This window comes from Pantherophis guttatus, chromosome 14 (genome assembly GCF_059756535.1).
Source record: "Pantherophis guttatus breed Tessera chromosome 14, ASM5975653v1, whole genome shotgun sequence".
Classification (NCBI taxonomy): Eukaryota; Metazoa; Chordata; class Lepidosauria; order Squamata; family Colubridae; genus Pantherophis; species Pantherophis guttatus.
The window spans coordinates 13,783,098-13,805,314 of NC_142076.1; the positions used below are offsets into that span (position 1 = coordinate 13,783,098).

At 44.2% G+C, this 22,217-nt stretch overlaps 1 protein-coding gene across 1 annotated transcript in view; it reads right to left on the bottom strand.

Annotated features, from left to right (window-relative positions):
* SHISA9 (shisa family member 9) overlaps nt 1–22,217 on the bottom strand; it is a 233,236-nt gene that overhangs the window by 208,430 nt on the left and 2,589 nt on the right. Inside the window, exon 2 of the mRNA XM_087878407.1 lies at nt 4,053–4,180. Within this exon, the coding sequence (XP_087734533.1) occupies nt 4,053–4,180 (128 nt within the window). The remainder of the gene's footprint in view (nt 1–4,052; nt 4,181–22,217) is intronic.

The window sequence follows — 22,217 nt, forward strand, 5'->3', positions numbered from 1 at the left end:
TGTAGTTAGACAAAATACCATTCTTCCTTTCGGTCAAGGTCAGGACAATCCTGCATCTGGAGAAGGAGTGGTTGGAGTGATGTCTCAAGATGAGACGGATGGTGATTGGGCCATGTGATTGACTGAGGAGTGAGGGAATGATTTGGGGGGGGGGGTTGATTTACTGAGGGAAAAACCGGAACTCTGAGATTCTGGTTTTCCCAAGATGTGCCAGTATCCCTACTCTAATAAATGGAATTTTGAGAAAATGCCTATTTCAGAGTTTTTAATTGGAGTTGGGGGTTTTCTGGAATGCTGACACAGTGCTAGAAGGAGTAGGAGGAGGAAAGGAGGAGGAAATAGACAAGATAGAAGATAGATAGATAGATAGATAGATAGATAGATAGATAGATAGATAGATAGACAGACAGACAGACACACACACACAGCTATACAGATGAGATAGATGGATAGATGGATAGATTGATTTATTAATAGATAGATAGATAGATAGATAGATAGATAGATAGATAGATAGATAGACGATAGACGATAGACGATAGACGATAGACGATAGACGATAGACGATAGACGATAGACGATAGATGATAGATAGATGATAGATGATAAATGGTAGATAGGTAGGTAGGTAGGTAGGTAGGTAGGTAGGTAGATAGATAGATGATAGACTATAGATAGATAGGTTAGAGAATAGAATGGAATGGAATAGAGTAGAGTAGAACAGAACAGAACAGAACAGAACAGTATAGAATAAAACAGAACAGAACAGAACAGACTAAGAGTTGGAAAGGACACTGAGCCTATAACATTTACCCAATATGAGAAGCTGGTTTTCTACTGATGTTTCTTTGAGATTATGCCCAATATGCCAATTCAGTATATAGGTAGTCTTCGACTTACAACAGTTCATTTAGTTGACCGTTCAAATGTACAACGGCCCTGGAAAAAAGTGACTTATGAGCTGTTGCGACATCCCCACGGTCACGTGATCCAAATTCAGAGGGTTGGCAGCAATCCGCTTTTGTGACCTTCTGATAAGCCAAGTCAATGGGGGAAGCCAGATTCGCTTAACGACCGTGTTCCTAGCCATTTGCAACGATTCACTTAACAACAGTGGCAAGACAAGCTGTAAAACGGGGGCGAAGCTCGCTTCACAAATGTTTTCACTTAGCAACATAAATTTGGGGCTTGATTGCCGTCGTAAGTCAAGGATGACCTGTACTGTGTGACCATCCAAAATGGGTCAATTCCAAAAACACAGATTCCATGAAGAGTTTCTATGCACCTTCCCGACCAATATCAGCAGCAACATTAGTCCAGTTCTCACAGCTCCGGCGCGCGCTTCCCGTCATTCATATTTTAATCAACACACAGTTATTTTCGGCTTCTTAAGCTCAAGTCGGATTAATCTAATTCGCACAAATTAGATCCATTCATGTCACCCAATTTTCTTCTTCAACACCTCCAAAAAGCAACAGCCAGGAAACAACGGCGAACACATCAATTAAAAAGTGACGGTCTTAAAATACTCCGCTTTTTTTTTTTTTTTAAAGATTGGCGACGTTCTCCATGAGGAGGGAGACAAATCCAGTTTTAAAAAAAAAACTGTCTCCAGAACAACGAGGCAGCACGGATGAAAAAGATGATCAAGAAACGTTTACTTTTTTTAAAAAAACAAAAAAAAACCCCACACCTCTTTTTCAAGAGGTCATAAGGGAATGGCGAAGAATTGCTCAAAGAAGCTCTTCTTTCCCGTAGGAACAATGCAGAGGTTCCAATTTTTGAAACCTGCACTGAAAATATAAACATGGAGCAGTTACAGGGGTTGCATTTTCACAATCAATGAAGGCACCCTAGATGGCTAGAGATGGAGAAGGAGAGGGAGAGAGAGGGGGAGAGAGAGAATAGATAAATAAAAAAATAGAATAACAGAGTTGGAAGGGACCTTGGAGGTCTTCTAGTCCAACCCCCTGCTTAGGCAGGAAGCCCTACACCACTTCAGACAAATGGTTATCTAACCTCTTCTTAAAAACTTCCAGTGTTGGAGCATTCACAACTTCTGCAGGCAAGTTGTTTCACTGATGAATTGTTCTAAGTGCCAGGAAATTTCTCCTTAGTTCTAAGTTGCTTCTCTCCTTCATGAGTTTCCACCCTTGGATGCTTTGGAGAATAGCTTGACTCCCTCTTCTTTGTGGCAACCCCTGAGATATTGGAAGACTGCTATCATGTCTCCCCTAGTCCTTCTCTTCATTAAACTAGACACACCCAGTTCCTGCAACCGTTCTTCATATGTTTTAGCCTCCAGTCCCCTAATCCTCTTTGTTGCTCTTCTCTGCATTCTTTCTAGTGTCTCAACATCTTTTTTTACATTGCGGCGACCAAAGCTAAATGCAGCATTCCAAGTGTGGCCTTATCAAGGCCTTATAAAGTGGTATTAACACTTCACATGAGAGAGGGGGGAGGCGGGAGGGAGGGGGAGGGAGAGGGAGAGAACTTCCTGCGTTGATTTATTAGTTATTTTTACTGACAAACGTTTCATAACTAATTGTTGATAATCATCCAGCTCTGAGATCTCACTCAAAGCAGCAGCTTTAATCTAAATATTTACCATTATTCCCCAATAGGTTTTGAGCTGGGTTTAGCAGTAGCATATATTGCTAATGAAGTGGAAAAAAAACCCTACAATTCTGACAAATTCCGGAGTATTCTTCCAAATTCCACCACGCTCTGTTTTCCCTTGCTGGAAACCTTTTCCAAAATAATTGATTAATACGCCAGAAATTCCGATATATATTTATACCAGCCATGACACACACACCCCAAAAAAGAAAAAAAAACAACAACACCTGATTGAAATACGAGGCGGAACAAAATGGATACACCACAAATCTACAACGCGGGTCTACAACGAGGGATTGTGAGTTCACGGCTGCCACCAAGACCTGGTTACAATCCTTGACCCGTCAGAAAATTCTTTTGAGGAAAATCCACCGCAATTTTTCATAGCAGAGCCAGCAGACTGAAAATTAAGTCGCGCTAAGGTGTACAACATTTAAGACAACATGTGTTTCATTGGGGTGCCTAAAAGGTTTTGCCCTTCCTGGTTCTTGAAGTGAGTTCTGACTGGAAGACTTGAAAAGCATTTGGTGCAAAATCCAATACTCGAAAACCATGGTGTGGGAGTAGGAATGGATTTCCAGGGGGAAAATGGCGGACTGCAGGAACCATTTGCCCCACTCAGGTGACCCTGAGGGCACAGGTAAACCTCCAAGTGCTTCAACGACCCTCTAAAAAGATGCGAATCACCAGCTGTCTACAAGAAATATAAAACCTTCCATCCTTCACCATCCAGTCAGAGCTGAAGAAGCTTCTTGGATGAGAAGTGAAACGTCTTCAAAAGAAAAAAGAAAGTCCAGTTGCCTCCTGAAAAAAAAGCACCTTTGGGACAACCATGACCTGGATGATGGAGAATCTCTACAGACTTTTAGCTATATAATTTGGGATGAATACCCTTTGAATGGTGTGGGAGTAGGAATGGATTTCCAGAGGAGAAAAAAAAATTACAGACTACAGGAACCAGGAGCACTAACTCAGGTGACCCTGAGGACACAGGTAAACCTCCAAGTGCTTCAACGACCCTCTAAAAAGATGCAAATGACCAGCTGTCTACAAGAAATATAAAATCTTCCATCCTTCACCATCCAGTCAGAGCTGAAGAAGCTTCTTGGATGAGGAGCAAAATGTCTTCAAAAGAAAAAAAACCCCAAGAAAGTCCAGTTGCCTCCTGAAAAAAAAGCACCAATTTGGGACAACCAGGACCTTGGATGACCGAGAATCTCTACAGACTTGAAAAGCAACTCAACTGTCTTTTTTAAAGAGGTTGTCTAGCAAAAAGATACGCTTAGGTGAAACCCACCAGCAATAAAAACCGAAGGTCAAAATTTGGCCAATTCTTAGCGCTGGATTTAGCAAAGCAAGACAAAGTCAGCCTCTTGCGGGTATAAAGGAACTCCAAGGCTCATCGAGCGAAACCCCGAAACGCTCACACTTACGTAAGTTGTTAGCAGGCGCTCTCGTCTCCATGTTCTCGTAATGCTGCATATGAACCACGATATTGAGATCGGTTTCCATGTGATCCGTGGTACAGGCACCTTCTGGTCGCATCACATCAGCCAGAGCTCTGAGGAGTGGTGAAAAGAGAAGAGAGAATTACGTCCACGCGCCTCACAAAACTTATTCCAGATGCAAATGACACGCAACTCAAAATCCGACCCCACGGCAGAGGAGGGTTTCAGCAGGTTCTGACCAGTTCTGAAGAACCGGTAGTGGAAATTTTGAGTAGTTCGGAGAACCGGTAGTAAAAAATTCTGACTGGCCCCGCCCCCATCTATTCTCTGTCTCCCAAGTCCCAGCTGATTGGGAGGAAATGGGGATTTTGCAGTAACCTTCCCCTGGAGTGGGGAGGAAATGGGGATTTTGCAGTAACCTTCCTCTGGAGTGGGGAGGAAATGGGGATTTTGCAGTAACCTTCCTCTGGAGTGGGGAGGAAATGGGGATTTTGCAGTAACCTTCCTCTGGAGTGGGGAGGAAATGGGGATTTTGCAGTATCTTTCCCCTGGAGTGGGGTGGGAATGGAGATTTTTGCAGTATCCTTCCCCTGGAGTGGGGAGGGAATGGAGATTTTTGCAGTATCCTTCCCCTGGAGTGGGGAGGGAATGGAGATTTTGCAGTATCCTTCCCCTGGAGTGGGGAGGAAATGGGGATTTTGCAGTATCCTTTCCCTGGAGTGGGGAGGAAATGAGGATTTTGCAGTAACCTTCCTCTGGAGTGGGGAGGAAATGGGGATTTTGCAGTATCTTTCCCCTGGAGTGGGGAGGAAATGGGGATTTTGCAGTAACCTTCCTCTGGAGTGGGGAGGAAATGGGGATTTTGCAGTATCTTTCCCCTGGAGTGGGGTGGGAATGGAGATTTTTGCAGTATCCTTCCCCTGGAGTGGGGAGGGAATGGAGATTTTTGCAGTATCCTTCCCCTGGAGTGGGGAGGGAATGGAGATTTTGCAGTATCCTTCCCCTGGAGTGGGGAGGAAATGGGGATTTTGCAGTATCCTTTCCCTGGAGTGGGGAGGAAATGGGGATTTTGCAGTAACCTTCCTCTGGAGTGGGGAGGAAATGGAGATTTTGCAGTATCCTTCCCCTGGAGTGGGGAGGAAATGGGGATTTTGCAATATCCTTCCCCTGGAGTGGGGAGGGAATGGAGATTTTGCAGTAACCTTCCCCTGGAGTGGGGAGGGAATGGAGATTTTGCAGTAACCTTCCCCTGGAGTGGGGAGGAAATGGGGATTTTGCAGTAACCTTCCTCTGGAGTGGGGAGGAAATGGGGATTTTGCAGTAACCTTCCTCTGGAGTGGGGAGGAAATGGGGATTTTGCAGTAACCTTCCTCTGGAGTGGGGAGGAAATGGGGATTTTGCAGTAACCTTCCCCTGGAGTGGGGAGGAAATGGGGATTTTGCAGTAACCTTCCTCTGGAGTGGGGAGGAAATGGGGATTTTGCAGTAACCTTCCTCTGGAGTGGGGAGGAAATGGGGATTTTGCAGTAACCTTCCTCTGGAGTGGGGAGGAAATAGGGATTTTGCAGTAACCTTCCCCTGGAGTGGGGAGGAAATGGGGATTTTGCAGTTACCTTCCCCTGGAGTGGGGAGGGAATGGAGATTTTGCAGTATCCTTCCCCTGCCACGCCCACCAAGCCACGCCCACAGAACCGGTAGTAAAAAAATATTGAATTCCACCACTGGGGTGAAGCTATATTCATTTAAAGACCCCACGGTTTACTAAACAACCTCAAGCATTCGCTGATTCACAGCGCCAGCAAAATCAGGTGTGATTGTAAAATCAGGTATGACTCAGTTAACAACCTTCTTGCTTCACCATGGACATTCAAGTCCCATTGTGGTCGTACGTCGAGGACTAGCTGTCCTGCAGAAACTCAACAGGAAGTGTTTCTCAAACTGATTTTTCCCCCCTTTGGGACTGACTGAAGGATACGCAGTAAAGAAAAGAAGCGTCAAAACCACCGCAGAGAGGATGCTGCCATAAAGGAGATGGCAACCCTCAGCAACCTTGTAACTGAAGAAGTGAGCAAATGCTTTTATTGTTTTCCACTCTTCTGAAAAACAATCAGGTATTCTCTTTTCTTTTAAAAGAGCCATTGAAAGCAAATCCTGTTATATTAGAATGAAATAGAAGTAGGGAGCGGTAAAAAAAAAAAAGCAGGTCTCTCTCTCTCTCCCCCATCCCCTTTTCTGGCTTTCGCCTCACCAATGCTGGTGAGAGAATCTAGATGTTTGCATTTTATTTAATATAAAATCACTCCCAATAATAGCAAACTTTGGGGTTGACAGCATTGGAATAGAGCCTCGGTAGTACAGTGGTCTAAAGCACCCTGTTATTAAGACCAGCTGCCTGCAATTACTGCAGGTTCGAATCTCGCCAAGGCTCAAGGTTGACTCAGCCTTCCATCCTTTCTAAGGTAGGTAAATTGAGGACCCAGTTTGTGGGGGCAATAAGCTGACTTTGTATAAATATACAAAAAAAGGATGAAGGCTATTGCTTAGCGCATTGTAAGCCGCCCTGAGTCTCCGGAGAAGGGCGGCATATAAATCAAATTAAAAAAAAATAATTCCAGAGTTACAGAACTGAACTTCTACAAAAAGAAGAGGAATGAAACAGGCTGCTTTGAAAGAATACTTGTTCTTGGGGGTTTATGAAAAGTTTCTGAATATTCGGAAAGGAGGAGGAGGAGGAGAAGGAGAAGGAGAAGGAGAAGAAGGAAGGAAGGGAAAGGAAGGAAGGAAGGACGAAAGAAAGAAAGAAAGAAAGAAAGAAAGAAAGAAAGAAAGAAAGAAAGAAAGAAAGAAAGAAAGAAAGAAAGAGAGAAAGAAAAAGAAAGAAAGAAAGAAAGAAAAAAAAGTGAGGGGCAGGGAAGGGAAAGAAGATGAAGGAAGAGAAGAGAGGAAAGGAAAAAGGAAAGGAAAGGAAGGGAGAAAGGAAAGGGAGAAAGGAAGGAAGGAAGGAAGGAAGGAAGAAAGAAAGAAAGAAAGAAAGAAAGAAAGAAAGAAAGAAAGAAAGAAAGAAAGAAAGAAAGAAAGAAAAAGTGAGGGGCAGGGAAGGGAAAGAAGATGAAGGAAGAGAAGAGAGGAAAGGAAAAAGGAAAGGAAAGGAAGGGAGAAAGAAAGGAAGGAAGGAAGGAAGGAAGGAAGGAAGGAAGGAAGGAAGGAAGGAAGGAAGGAAGGAAGGTCCTAGAAAGTTGAAGAAACAGCAACAGATCAAGAGAGCTGTAGAGTTGGCCTACTTAATGGAGACAAATCACAGAACTGGCCACAGCTTCAAAGAGCTGAGTAATTAAGCTGCTAAGAAGGAAATATTATTAAACTGTGATCTGCAGTTCTGGGCAGAGCCTAAATCATGCAAAAAAAAAAAAAAATCACACACAAACACCTGTCCACAAAGCTGCAGTTAATTACACCAGGTTTTTGGACACATGAAAAAAAAAAAAAGATTGACAAAGCTAGTTATAAATCTCTATAGAATAACAGAATTGGAAGGGACCTTGGAGGTCTTCTAGTCCAACCCCCTGCTTAGGCAGGAAACCCTACACCACTTCAGACAAATAGCCTTACAACCTCTTCTTAAAAACTTCCAGTGTTGGAGCATTCACAACTTCTGGAGGCAGGTTGTTCCACTGATTAATTGTTCTCACTGTCAGGAAGTTTCTCCTTAGTTCTAAGTTGCTTCTCTCCTTAATTAGTTTCCACCTGTTGCTTCTTGTTCTGCCCTCAGGTGCTTTGGAGAACAGCTTGACTCCCTCTTCTTTGGGGCAGCCCCTGAGATATTGGAAGACTGCTATCATGTCTCCCCTAGTCCTTCTTTTCATTAAACTAGACATACCCAATTCCTGCAACCGTTCTTCATATGTTTTAGCCTCCAGTCCAGGGGTGAAATGTAAAATGTGTTACTACCAGTTCTGTGGGCATGGCTTGGTGGGGGAGGGTAATGTGACTGGGGTGGGCGTGGCCAACTTTTTTTTTTTTTTTAACTTTTCAAAGCATTTTTTCTAATGCTTTGAAAAGCCTCTCTGACGATCAGGCAACTCAGCTGGGATCGTCAGAGACTTTTCAAAGCATTTTTTTTTACCACCTCTTCGGCCAAGAGGTTGCAGGAAAAAATGCTTTGAAAAGCCTCTGACGATCCTACCTGAGCCGTGCGATCATCAGAGGCTTTTTTTTTTACTTTTAAAAGCATTTTTTCGTCGGAAGAGGTTGTAGAAAAAATGCTTTTAAAAGTTTTTTTTTAAAAAGCCTCTGATGATCGTGCAGCTCAGCTGGGCATGGTGGTGGGGGGGGGGCGCAGGGATTTTTGCTACTGGTTCTCCGAACCACCCGCCGCCATCGCTCCCGGATCGGGTGATCCGGTCCGAACCAGGAGCATTTCACCCCTGCTCCAGTCCCCTAATCATCTTTGTTGCTCTTCTCTGCACTCTTTCTAATGCTGGCAATCTGTTTAATAGGCAAACGTGAAGTGCAAGAACAAGCCAAATTTTATTTTCAAATGGGAACAAAATAAATAAAGAGCACCTTTACAGGTAGTCCTTGATATACAACCACAATGGAAGGAAGGAAGGAAGGAAGGAAGGAAGGAAGGAAGGAAGGAAGGAAGGAAGGAAGGAAGGAGAGGGAGGGAGGGAGGGAGGGAAGGAAGGAAGGAAGGAAGGAAGGGAAGGAAGGAAGGAAGGAAGGAAGGAAGGAAGGAAGGAAGGAAGGAAGGAAGGAAGGAAGGAAGGAAGGAAGGAAGATTTGTGTCTCTCAAAGAAAGATTTGTGCCTCTCCCAAATCATAGGAAAATGAGCAGATTTTATTTTCAAATGGGAACAAAATAAATAAAGAGCACCTTTACAGGTAGTCCTTGATATACAACCACAAAGGAAGGAAGGAAGGAAGGAAGGAAGGAAGGAAGGAAGGAAGGAAGGAAGGAGAGGGAGGGAGGGAGGGAGGGAGGGAGGGAAGGAAGGAAGGAAGGAAGGAAGGAAGAGAAGGAAGGAAGGAAGGAAGGAAGGAAGGAAGGAAGGAAGGAAGGAAGGAAGGAAGGAAGGAAGGAAGGAAGGAAGATTTGTGTCTTTCAAAGAAAGATTTGTGCCTCTCCCAAATCATAGGAAAATGAGCAGCTACACAGAAAGAGAAGACGAGCTAAATAGATGTCAAAAAAAAAAACCCTCACAACCCAAGCAGTGTTCATGGCATGAATTATAGCTGAACTCCTCCAGTTTTCTCTGCCTTTTTGGATGGGAAAGCCTTCTGAGTCCTCCTTGGCAGAGCTCCCATGTTGGTGGAGATGTTCCCACATGGCTAATGAGTAACACCAAATTCTTCTATCAGCAAAGTACGATGAGTGTATCGCGTTCCTTTTTTTTTTCCTTCGGGGTATGTTTTGAATCATGCTTTCAAGCAGAAATGGGCAATCATCAACCTTGCGTCAAGAAGATTGATACAACTGGAGTTGAATGAATAAACAACCCAGGCTGAGTTCAGACCCCAAGCTAAGCCACAAGGAAACAATCCTTATTTCGGTTTAGTTTGATGTTGGGTTCTTGGAAACCTGGGTTTTTTTTGTCTTCATGCGGATGTTCTTGCAGAAGTTTCATCACCAGGGTTGGTGATGAGAAGCCTGCAAGAAGGAAAAGACGGTCCAGAAAACACCAAGAACCCAACAATATATAGATCACTCAGCTACGTGTTTATTCTCTATTAGCGGGATGTATCAGCCCGACTTTTCAGCTGGGACTCAAATCCTTAGGAGTGCTTATCTCGAGGAGCAGATTACAGCCACATCTGGGAGGAGAGTTAAGGAGGAAAATGAGGCTGGGCAGATAGCCAGTTTAGCCACAAGAGAATGGCGCCAAAGCAAAAGCTTACAAACAAACAAACCAAAATCCTCTCTTCTGTTTTCCCTCCAGCAATGTAGCTCAAAGCTTCTTCTTCTTCTTCTTTTTTAATTTTGATTCTTCCGATTTTTAGGTCTTTAGGTGTCAGGCATTTTTGCTGAACTATAGAATATAGAATAACAGAATTGGAAGGGACCTTGGAGGTCTTCTAGTCCAACCCCCTGCTTAGGCAGGAAACCCAACACCACTTCAGACAAATGGTCATCCAACATCTTCTTTAAAATATCCAGTGTTGGAGCATTCACAACTTCTGGAGGCAAGTGGTTCCACTGATTCATTGTTCTCACTGTCAGGAAATTGCTCCTTAGTGCTAAGTTGCTTCTCTCCTTGATTAGTTTCCACCCATTGCTTCTTCTCCTGAAATGCTTTGGAGAATAGCTTGACTCCCTCTTCTTTGTGGCAACCCCTGAGATATTGGAAGACTGCTATCATGTCTCCCCTAGTCCTTCTTTTCATTAAACTAGACATACCTAGTTCCTGCAACCGTTCTTCATATCTTTTAGCCTCCAGTCCCCTAATCCTCTTGGTTGCTCTTCTCTGCACTCTTTCTAGAGTCTCCACATCTTTTTTACATCGTGGTGACCAAAACTAAATGCAAATCATGGCGAGGTCTACTGTGGACCGTAGGTCCCCTTGCCTCCTCCTCACCTGTTGGCCTGGCTTACTCCATAAATTACGTTATGCCTATTGAAATAAACCTTTTTATAGGCTGCTGTTCCAATCTTGGGTGGTGGGGTGGCTCGGCAGTTAAAACACCCGGCTTGGTGGTTGGAAATCTGGCAGTCCAGGTTTGAGAGCCAAGCGCCATGTGATGGGGTGAGTTCCCATTCTCGCCTCAGCTCCAGCAGTTTGAAAGCATGCAAATGCGAGCAGATAAATAAGTACCACTTCAGTGAGAAGGTAACAGCATTCCGTGATGTCATGCTGGCTACATGACCACAGAGATGTCTTCAGACAGTGGTGGCTCAATGGCCTTGAAACAGAGATGATTACTGCCTCCTGTAGTTGGCAATGACTATCAGAGTAAAATTTGCAGGGACTCCTTTCTCTTTTACTTTCAAACCTGTTAAGCCACAAATGAACAGATGACATACAAGTTTAGCTACCTTCTCAAGGATCTACAAGGAAGATCATTATGGTCCTTCATGACAAAGCTTCAACACCCACTGCAGCTTGGAGTCCACATCTTCCCTACCTTCCAGTATGTCATCAACACCCAATTTCACAAGTACTTTGTCCCCTTTCCTCTCTTGTTTTCATCTACATCTGTCTAACATTCAGCCAATGCTATATGGCTTTTCAATAGCTCAACTTTCAACCTAGCTCAAACATCTGATGTATGTTTTTATTCTTCTTTAAACTACACAATGTCAACTCACAAAGCATCCCTGGCCTGCTCTCAAGTTGCCATAGGCCAGGGGTACAGGGAAACTGGCAAAACTGCACAGCAGCCAAAAACAGATGCACATTCCATGCTTATCTCCCTCAAGGCTGTTTCCCAGGGATACCTACAGCAGTCAAAGGGGAGTGACCTCTATAACCCGCAAAATTGCTCCGTTGGCAAATGTGATTGAAGCAGGAAGCCTTAAGTGAAGGAACACAACAAAATTATGAGAAAGCCATTTCTTCCTGTGCATGCTGATCTTCCTCATCTATCCATTGCAGTGGTGAAATGTAAAATTTGTTACTACCGGTTCTGTGGGCGTGGCTTGGTGGGGGAGTGATGTGACTGGGTGGGCGTGGCCACCTAATGAGAAGGGAGGACTCATTGGAGAAGAGCCTAACTCTGGGAAAGATTGAGGGCAAAAGAAGAATGGGACGACAGAGAATGAGGTGGCTGGATGGAGTCATTAAAGCAGTCGGCATGAACTTAAATGGACTCCAGAGGATGGTAGAGGACAGGAAGGCCTGGAGGAACATTGTCCATGGGGTCACAATGGGTTGGACACGACTTCGCAACTAACAACAACAACAAGGAGAAGGACAGACAGAGCCTGGGGTTGGCATCAAGAGAGCAATCAGCCTAGAGTAATTACGTACTCACAAACTATAAGTCCAACCTCTCTTGAAATTCTGTTGATTCCAATCTAGCCCACATGTAGGGCTGACCATCAATTAACTAGATTCTTACACAGAGGCATGAGCAGTATATTAGCTAACTGGAACCCAACGTGTGGTCCTGATTCTTTCTTTCTTTCTTTCTTTCTTTCTTTCTTTCTTTCTTTCTTTCTTTCTTTCTTTCTTTCTTTCTTTCTTTCTTTCTTTCTTTCTTTCTTTCTTAAGCTTATATGCCACCCTCTCTCCAAAAAGGACTCAGGGCGGCTCACAGCAATAAAAACAAATAAAATCAATATTAAATGCTAAAAACCATTAAAACTTCCCTTAAAAACCCCTTCAGTCGAATCCGGCCTGGTGAAATAACCATGTCTTAAGGTCACGGCGGAAAGAGCGCAGGTCAGGGGCCACCCGGAGCTCCAGGGGGAGTTGATTCCATAAGGTAGGTGCGCCCACAGAGAAAGCCCATTCCCTAGGAGTCGCCAGACGACACTGCCTGGCCGACGGCACTCCAAGGAGGCCCTCCCTGTGGGAACGCACCGGGCGATGGGGAGCTGTCGCTGGCCGCAGATGGTCCGTCAGGTACCCCGGGCCTAAGCCATGTAAGGCTTTATAGGTAATAACCAGCAGCTTGAATCTCACCCGGAGGGCAACCGGTAGCCAATGCAGGTCGCGCAGGAGGGGTGTAACATGAGAGTGTCGGGGCACTCCCATCACTACCCACGCGGCCGCATTCTGCACCAGCTGAAGCCTCCGAGTGGTCTTCATAATAATAATAATAATAATAATAATAATAATAATAATAATAATAATAATAATAATAATAATAATAATTTTATTTCTATACCGCCCTTCTCCCGAAGGACTCAGGGCAGTGTACAGCCTATTTAAAAACACAAGACAAAACAGCGATTAAAATTTAAAATAATTAAATAGATTTGGCTCAATTTAAAACCCCAAAAATTTAAAATACCCCAATTTAAAATTATTATGTTGATAGCCCTGCCTGGCGGAACAACAGGGTCTTCAGTGCGCAGCGAAACACACGGAGGTCGGAGATCTTACGTATTTCCGGGGGCAGTTCATTCCACAGGGCTGGGGCTCCCACAGAGAAGGCCCTCCCCCTGGGTGTCGCCAGCCGACATAACTTGGTGGCAGAAGACGGTCTCGAAGGTACCCGGGTCCTATGCCATGGAGCGCTTTAAAGGTGGTAACCAGCACCTTGAATCGCACCCGGAAGACCACTGGGAGCCAGTGCAGCTTGCGCAGGAGGGGTGTCATGTGGGCACAACGAGTTGCGCCCATAACCACCCGCGCGGCCGCATTCTGGACCAGTTGGAGCCTCTGAGTGCTCTTCATGGCCAGCCCCATGTAGAGAGCATTGCAGTAGTCGATCCGGGAGGTCATGAGCGCATGAGTGACTGTGCGGAGGTCATCACGGTCCAGGTAGGACACTTTGCGTCTGACACTCTCCATTCATATTCCAGCAAAGCAGGATCAGGAATCAGAGACCAAGGGAGCTGATCTTACAAGATCAGTGGTGGGTTCCTCCCGGTCCGGTCCGGTTCGGCCGAGCTGGTAGAGGTGACGATATGACGTCACCGAACCGGTTCTCCCCCCGCCCTCCCACCCCCCCACCCCCCTACGTTATTCTTACCTTTTATTTAGTCACCCCCCCCAATCTATTGCTGCCTCCCGAGTCCCAGCTGATGACTAGAGGGAAAAAAAACTGTTTAAACTCTTGCCGCGGGGCTTCAAAGGGCCGCCCTACAGCTGATCAGTGTTAAAAGCAAACAAATGAGTCAGGTTGTAAGTGCGAGGATTGGTCGTAAGTGCGAGGACCTTCCAGAAATGACTCTGACCAGCTAGCCACGCCCACCTAGTCACATGACCTCCAAGCCACACCCACAAAATAAGCCACGCCCACAGAACCGGTAGTAAAAAAATTTAGAGCCCACCCCTGTACAAGATGTATGATCACTGAGAAAATGCTCTTCCCTCCCCTCTCCACAAAAAAAAAAGAAAAGAAAAAGAAGCATCTGAGCACAGTAAAAACACCCTAGAATACATCTCCATGTACTGGTAACTATGGTATGAGCAGGTGCACCCCAACCGTTGGTACTGTACCAGCTGGCTGCTTGGAAACAGAAAACATGGGATCGCAACAGGGAAGAAAGATGCAGGAGGCTTAGCCAAGGGCAGTTGTGGTTGCAGCCTTTAACAAAAAAGCACAAAGCCGAACAAAGCCTGAGAGTTCACACACACACACACAAACAAACACACACACATGGCATCCGAGCAGCTGTTTGCAAGAGAGGACTCTGAGCACTGATTTCGCAACCATCTGCCCACAGCTCGGCTTCAAACGATGAAATGTCTTTACCCACAAGCAGAGTTTCGTAAGGGGTGGGGGGGGAATTACCCCTCTGATTTCTTAGATGGATCTGGTTTCTCCTGGCTGCGGATGGGACCGATGTTCTCTAGAGTGTCCACTCAACCACTTTTCCACGGAGTCTGCTGTCTGATCTGTGTTGATTCCCGCGGGCCAGTGGTCAATCAAACCTTGTCTCTACTCAGGGCCAGGGTTTGAAACAGCACTCAACCACAAGTTAAGGCCTTAGGTTTGGTGTGCTGGCTAAAAAAGGGGGGGGTTGGGTAGTTTAGGTTTTATCGGTCGTATGAATTCAGCACAAAGATAAGAGATTAAGATTCCTTTCTGTCTCTCTGTTGTGTTCTGATTTAGGATTGGAGTTGGTCATGGGCAGATAGAGATAGAGGTAGAAGTAGAGAGGTAGAGAGGTAGAGAGGTAGAGATAGAGATAGATAGATAGATAGATAGAGAGAGAGAGAGAGAGAGAGAGAGAGAGAGAGAGAGAGAGAGGGAGGTAGAGATAGAGGTAGAGGTAGAAGTAGAGAGGTAGAGATAGATAGAGAGAGAGAGAGAGAGAGAGAGAGAGAGAGAGAGAGAGGTAGAGAGGTAGAGATAGAGATAGAGGTAGAAGTAGAGAGGTAGAGAGATAGAGATAGATAGATAGAGAGAGAGAGAGAGAGAGAGAGAGAGAGAGACCAAGAGAGAGAGAGAGAGAGGTAGAGAGGTAGAGATAGAGATAGAGGTAGAGGTAGAAATAGAGAGGTAGAGAGGTAGAGAGGTAGAGATAGAGAGAGAGAGAGAGAGGTAGAGAAGTAGAGAGAGAGAGAGGTAAAGATAGAGAGATAGAGAGAGAGGGAGAGAGAGAGAGAGAGAGGTAGAGAGGTAGAGAGAGAGAGAGAGGTAGAGGTAGAAATAGAGAGGTAGAGAGGTAGAGAGGTAGAAAGGTAGAGGTAGAGAGAGAGAGAGAGAGAGGTAGAGAGGTAGAGAGGTAGAGAGAGAGAGAGAGAGAGAGAGAGGTAGAGAGAGAGAGAGAGAGAGAGAGAGAGATGGATGGACAGACGGACGGACAGACAGATGAAAGAGGGAGGGAGGGAGAGACCTGTTTCTCCTTTCTTGTGGTAAAAGCTGTGATTGTTTTGTCCTCTAATACCTATTTTTGTTTTATCTTCCTATCTGTCTGTCTGTCTGTCTGTCTGTCTGTCTGTCTGTCTGTCTGTCTGTCTACCTACTAACATTATCTATCTATCTATCTATCTATCTATCTATCTATCTATCTATCTATCTATCTATCTATCTATCTATCTATCTATCTATCTATCTAACTAACTAACTAACTAACTAACTAACTAACTAACATTATCTATCTATCTATCTATTTATCTATCTATCTATCAATTATCATCTATCTATCACCTCTCTTATTTTCTTCCCCGCCTATATTTATGTGCGCACGATTTTGCAAAACAGTAACATGAACAAGCAGACAGAAAGAAAGATTACCGAAAAGAATTTAAAAGAGAGAGAAAACATGGAATTGTGTCTTCACCCCCTTCTCTCCATAGAGGAGTAATTATCCTCTTACGCTTTTCTTCTTCTTCTTCATATTTCTTCCCTGCGTTTTCAATTTTTTCTCCCTCCCTTCTGTTCCATTGTGTCCAATCCTCAGACATGGCCTGCATTTTTCGTGGCATGTATTTTTTTCAGAAGGCTTGCCATTGCCTCCTTCCTAAGGCTGAGAGAAAGTGACAGGTTCAAAGTCACCCAGCTGGCTTCATACTCAATGCAGGACTAGAATTCACAGTCTCCCAGTTTCTAATCTGACACCTTAAACAGTACACCAAGCTGGCTCTCCTATTTTTTATTTCTCCCTTACAATTCTATAGACAGTATCACAGTATCAACAGTAGATATCTCAAGACCTAAAATGGACACCTAACATCAAAAATGTCATCAAAAAAGCACAACAAAGAATGTTCTTTCTGCGCCAACTCAGAAAGCTCAAACTGCCCCAAAGAGCTGCTGATCCAGTTCTACAGAGGAATGATTGAGTCTGTCATCTGCACCTCCATAAATATCTGGTTTGGTTCTGCAACCCAACAAGACAGACACAGACTTCAGAGGATAATTAGAACTGCAGAAAAAACAATGGCTACCAACCTGCCTTCCATTGAGGACCTGTCTACTGCACGAGTCAAAAAGAGGGCTGGGAAAATATCTACAGACCCCTCACATCCTGGACATAAACTGTTTCAACTCCTACCCTCAAAATGACACTATAGAGCACTGCACACCAGAACAACTAGACACAAGGACAGTTTTTCCCCGAATGCCATCACTCTGCTTAACAACTAATTCCCTCAACACTGTCAAATTATTCACTAAGTCTGCACTACTATTCATCTTCTCATCGTTCCTATCATCCATCTCCTCCCACTTATGACTGTATGACTGTGACCTTATTGCTTGTATCTTTACAATTTACAGCATATTGATTGTTTCCTAGTATGATTCGCTTGCTTATTTGTACCCTACGACTATCATTAAGTGTTGTACCTTAGGATTCTTGACAAATGTATCTTGTCTTTTTATGTACACCAAGAGCGTATGCACCAAAGACAAATTCCTTGTGTGTCCAATCACACTTGGCCAATAAAGAATTCTATTCTATTCTATTCTATTCTATTCTATTCTATTCTATTCTATTCTATTCTATTCTATCCTATCCTATCCTATCCTATCCTATCCTATCCTATCCTATCCTATCCTATCCTATCCTATTCTATTCTAGATTGTTTTCATATTTTTTCCCCCACTAGTGTTCTGTTGTATGCGTTGTTTTAAACTTTTCTTTAGTTTCTGGATCTTCTCTTTCGGGCTGCTGCTTTGCCTTTCCATCATTTTAGCTTTGCCCAGACTTTTCACTGTCAAGAAGGCCTGGGAAACAGCCCAGAAAATTCCTCTTTCTTTTATTCCAAGCCTTCAAATATAAAAGAGCCAAAAGAAGAATCAAAGAGGAGGTGCCAGGAAAAGAGAATTAGCTTAACCCAAAAGCACAGAATTGAAGGAGGGCAAATCCCTTGCTTTCCCACCCCCTTAATAATAGGTGGACATCTGCTATTATTTAATCACTGGAAGATTTTCAGAAATCTGGAACGTATTGTTAAATGCAGAACATGTTCTATATACAAGTACGGGTAATTCTCGATGTACAACCACAATTGAGCTGTGTTGTTAAGCGAGACAGTTGTTAAGTGAATTTTGTCCCATTTTACGAACATTCCTGCCGCTGTTGTTAAGTGGATCACTGCAGTTAGTAACATGGTTGTTACTATTACTTCCATTAAGGACCTGTATACTGCACGAGTCAAAAAGAGGGCTGAAAAAATATTTACAGAGCCCTCGCATCCTGGACATAAATTGTTTCAACTCCTACCCTCAAAAAGACAATATAGAGCACTGCACACCAGAAAAACTAGACACAAGGACAGTTTTTTCCTGAACGCCATCACTCTGCTAAACAAATAATCCCCTCAACACTATCAAACTCTAAGTCTGCATTACTATTACTATTAGTCAGCGGTGGGTTCCTCCCGGTTCAGTCCGGTTCGGCCGAGCCAGTAGCAGTGACGATATGATGTCACCGAACCGGTTCTCCCCCCCCGCCCTCCCACCCCCCCACCCCCCACCCCCCCACCCATGTTATTCTTACCTTTTATTTGGTCCCACCCCCAATCTATTGCTGCCTCCTGAGTCCCAGCTGATGACTAGAGGGAAAAAAACTGTTTAAACTCTTGCCGTGGGGCTTCAAAGGGCCGCCCTACAGCTGATCAGTGTTAAAAGCAAACAAATGAGTCGGAGGGAATGGGAATTTATCCTTCCCCTGGAATGGGGTGGGAATGGGGATTTTGCAATATCCTTCCCCTGGAGTGGGGTGGGAATGAAGATTTTGCAGTATCCTTCCCCTGGAGTGGGGAGGGAATGGGGATTTTGCAGTATCCTTCCCCTGGAGCGGGGTGGGAATGAAGATTTTGCAGTGTCCTTCCCCTGGAGTGGGGTGGGAATGGGCATTTTGCAGTATCCTTCCCCTGAAGTGGGGAGGGAATGTGGATTTTGCAGTATCCTTCCCCTGAAGTGGGGAGGGAATGTGGATTTTGCAGTATCCTTCCCCTGGAGTGGGGAGGGAATGGAGATTTTGCAGTATCCTTCCCCTGGAGTGGGGTGGGAATGGAGATTTTGCGGTATCCTTCCCCTGCCATGCCCACCAAGCCACACCACGCCCACCAATCCATGCCCACAGAACCGGTAGTAAAAAAAATTTGGATTTCCCCACTGGCTGATTATAGTTGAAAATAAGCAATGTAGCAGAAAACAGAGAAGAAACAGAATGCCAATGCTTCTCAACTATTGCACCACGATGCCACATGTCCACCTCCTAGTCTATCTCCATACATTCTCCTAAAGATCTGGTTTTCACACCTTTGCAAAATACCAATAGGTTCTAGCTTTCTAGGTCTCCGAGTCTAGAAAGCTAACTTGGATGGAGGGAAGCCTCAAAGGGGTGGGGGGGTGGGGAATCCAACACCTAATTTCTTGCAGCCGTTTTTATTTTTTATTTTTTTTAAAAAAAAAATTATACCAGCATTAAAACAAGCCAACTGAAAAATGGAAGTGATTTATTTCAGGTAAATGCCATGCAACACCTCTGCTACGATGTGTTTAACACCAGCAAGGCATTTAAGCTTGGGATCAATGCAAAAGCTGTTAAATAACTTCAATAAATAATAATAAAAAAGGCAGACGGAGTTGTATAAATTGCCCTTTTTCAGCCTAAAATGATTATCTTTCAACCGTGTTCACTTAATGGCTTAACCAGGTCAGATGAAGCCTTGATATTTTTTTTTTCCCCTCCATACAAGCCTTGGTATGTATTAACCTTGATTAGGCTACATAGATGGTGGAGAGAAACAGACACATGCAAACGTACACGCACACAATATACGTGAGAGAAAGAGGCACAATATACCCGAGAGAAAGAGGCATAACCTGTGAATGAACCCCTTTTCATTTGGTGAAGTTAGGCTGTATTTTGCACATCTGCAGTGGCAACCCAGAAAAAGGATTAATTCAGTAATTCAGATAAAATAGGTTACGTGAATGATGCAGTCCTGCAACAGTTTTGGACACTGTGAGAATGTGAAACTTGTCATGGAAAGATGTCTGGCTGTTAGAGAGGCCAAGGAACTGTAGGATGGTTTCGATTAAGTTCTGCCTTGGTCTGCCCAACATCTGCTTCCCAACAAGGAACCCAACATCTGCTTCTGCAATAACAGAACAGAATAACAGAGTTGGGAGGGACCTGGGAGGTCTTCTAATCCAAACCACTGCAAACGGCATGAGATCCTACACTATTTTGGTCAATATCATCTTCTCAACACCTTGACCTGTGGACTCTTTAACTGGATAGCGTTGAGATGGAATGTGGGATATACACCAGTCTAGACTTGTTCACAACTCTGCCATTCAGGTTTGAAGAGATGCCCCCATTCACCAAATCCTTTTTGTATCCTTAGGAACGACTCCAGAAATCAGAAGTGAGACTGTCTCCATTACAAATGGCCGGTTACCTGGTAAAGAAGGAGTTTTAAGTTTTAAGGGTGGGTCAAAGGCCAGTCAAGATCTGCTGTCAGATCCCTGTCAACTTAGATCAGCAGGAATCTCGGATTCCAATAGAGAACAGCAAAATCCAACAGATCTCCTTTCTATTGCACACCTGAAGGAAGTGAGTATGGCAAATCCAGGAGAGATTGGGATATGGAAAAAAAAATAGGGAGTAAAATACATTTCGGAGCATCTGAAGAAATTCCTGAGTTCCATATAGTCTTAAAAGATATTCTGTTCAGAAGCAGTTCACTGTTGCTTATAAAAATCCTTCCATTCCCCACCATCCAGTCAGAGCTGAAAAAGCTTCTTGGATGAGAAGCAAAATGTCTTCAAAGAAAAAACAAGAAAGTCCAGTTGCCTCTTGAGACAAAAAAAAGCACCTTTGACCTAGATGACTGAGAATCTCTATTAGGTAAAGGTAAAGGTTCCCCTCGCACATGCGTGCTAGTCGTTCCCGACTCTAGGGGGCGGTGCTCATCTCTGTTTCAAAGCCAAAGAGCCACCGCTGTCCGAAGACATCTCCGTGGTCATGTGGCCAGCATGACTAAATGCCAAAGGTGCACGGAACATTGTTCCCTTCCCACCAAAGGTGGTCCCTATTTTTCTACTTGCATTTTTTTACGTGCTTTCGAACTGCTAGGTTGGCAGAAGCTGGGACAAGTAACGGGAGCTCACTCCATTACGCGGCACTAGGGATTCGAACCGCTCAACTGCCGACCTTTCGTTCGACAAGCTCAGTGTCTTAGCCACTGAGCCACCATGTCCCTTCTGAGACTCTCTACAGACGTTGCTTATAATGTACTTTACTTGACTGATCTCAGGACGGTAGTGTAGTAATCATACAACAGATCCTACGAAAAGCTTTCCACTGCTTCTCTTCTGGTTTAAGGTTTCCTGTTTGGGCCACCATAGCTTCCATTCATTTCTTTAGTCCTCAGTAAGGATTGTACGCAGAAGCACCCAAACCAAGTCCATTCGTCTCAAAGGAAATTATTTTCTAAAAGTTAAGCTTTTGGGAAACAACCAGCCGTGGATATAGGCAAAGCATGCCTTACGATGATGGAGAAAGAAAGAAAAAAATGGAAGAATGTTCCTTTTGCTGGATTTTTAGGAAAGGTTCAATTACCAAGACAGATTTTTATAAGCAACTGGTTCGGAACAGAATATCTTTAAGACTATACGGAAGTCAGGAATTTCTTCAGATGCTCCAAAATGTATTTTACTCCTTTTTTTCTTTTGTTTTTTGTATCCCAATCTCTCCTGGTTATTCCAAGCCCACTTCTTTCAGGCATGCATCGATTTGTTGGATTTTGCTGTTCTCTCTCGGAGATCCTTGCTGATCTAAGTTGCCAGAGATATCTGACAGCAGATCTTGACTGGCCTTTGACCCACCCTTAAAACTTAAAATTCCTTCTTACCTGGCTATTTGTAATGGATACAGTCTCGCCTCTGATTTCTGGAGTCGTTCCTAAGGGTACAAAAAGGATTTGGTGAATGGGGGGTCATCTCTGGAAGGGAGAAGTAAGCAGAAAGGATCCCAGAGGAGCAAACGGATCAAAATTGGAGCCTTGTTTAACCACCCAGAAACTCAGATTTACTGCCGGGCGTGTGTAAACGCATCAGTTCCAATTCTTTCTCCTTTCAGCAAATAACATGGTAAGGCGACCCAAATGCCATACATTATACCTTGTATTGATATAATATAGAGACTACGGGAACGCAGAGATTCAAAGAGGGGGAAGGAAGGATTTTTTCCAACCTTTTCAAAAAAAAAAAGCAGAAGACCGAAAAGGCATCCTTATAACTTTCTTGGCCTGGATTTAGCGGATTAGATTCCTTACCTTCAAGAGGAGGGAGAGTCTCTCTCATTCTCTCTCCCCCTTCCCCCCCCTCCCCCAATTAGTGAACCTTAGAGAAGATCATAGGAGCTTTGGGGGTCCCTCGTGATGCCTGCGCTAGGCTTTCTCCTTGGTAGTAAAAAAAAAAAAAAAAAGATGATCGCCCATCAGCCAGTTTATAAATAGCAAATAATTGCTAGTGAAAGGAATGGGTGATGCATTCCGAGAACTATTTTGGGTGCCTGAATGCAGGGGGAAGCTGTTAATCACAAAGCAAGCAGCAAGATCCTGGGCTGGAA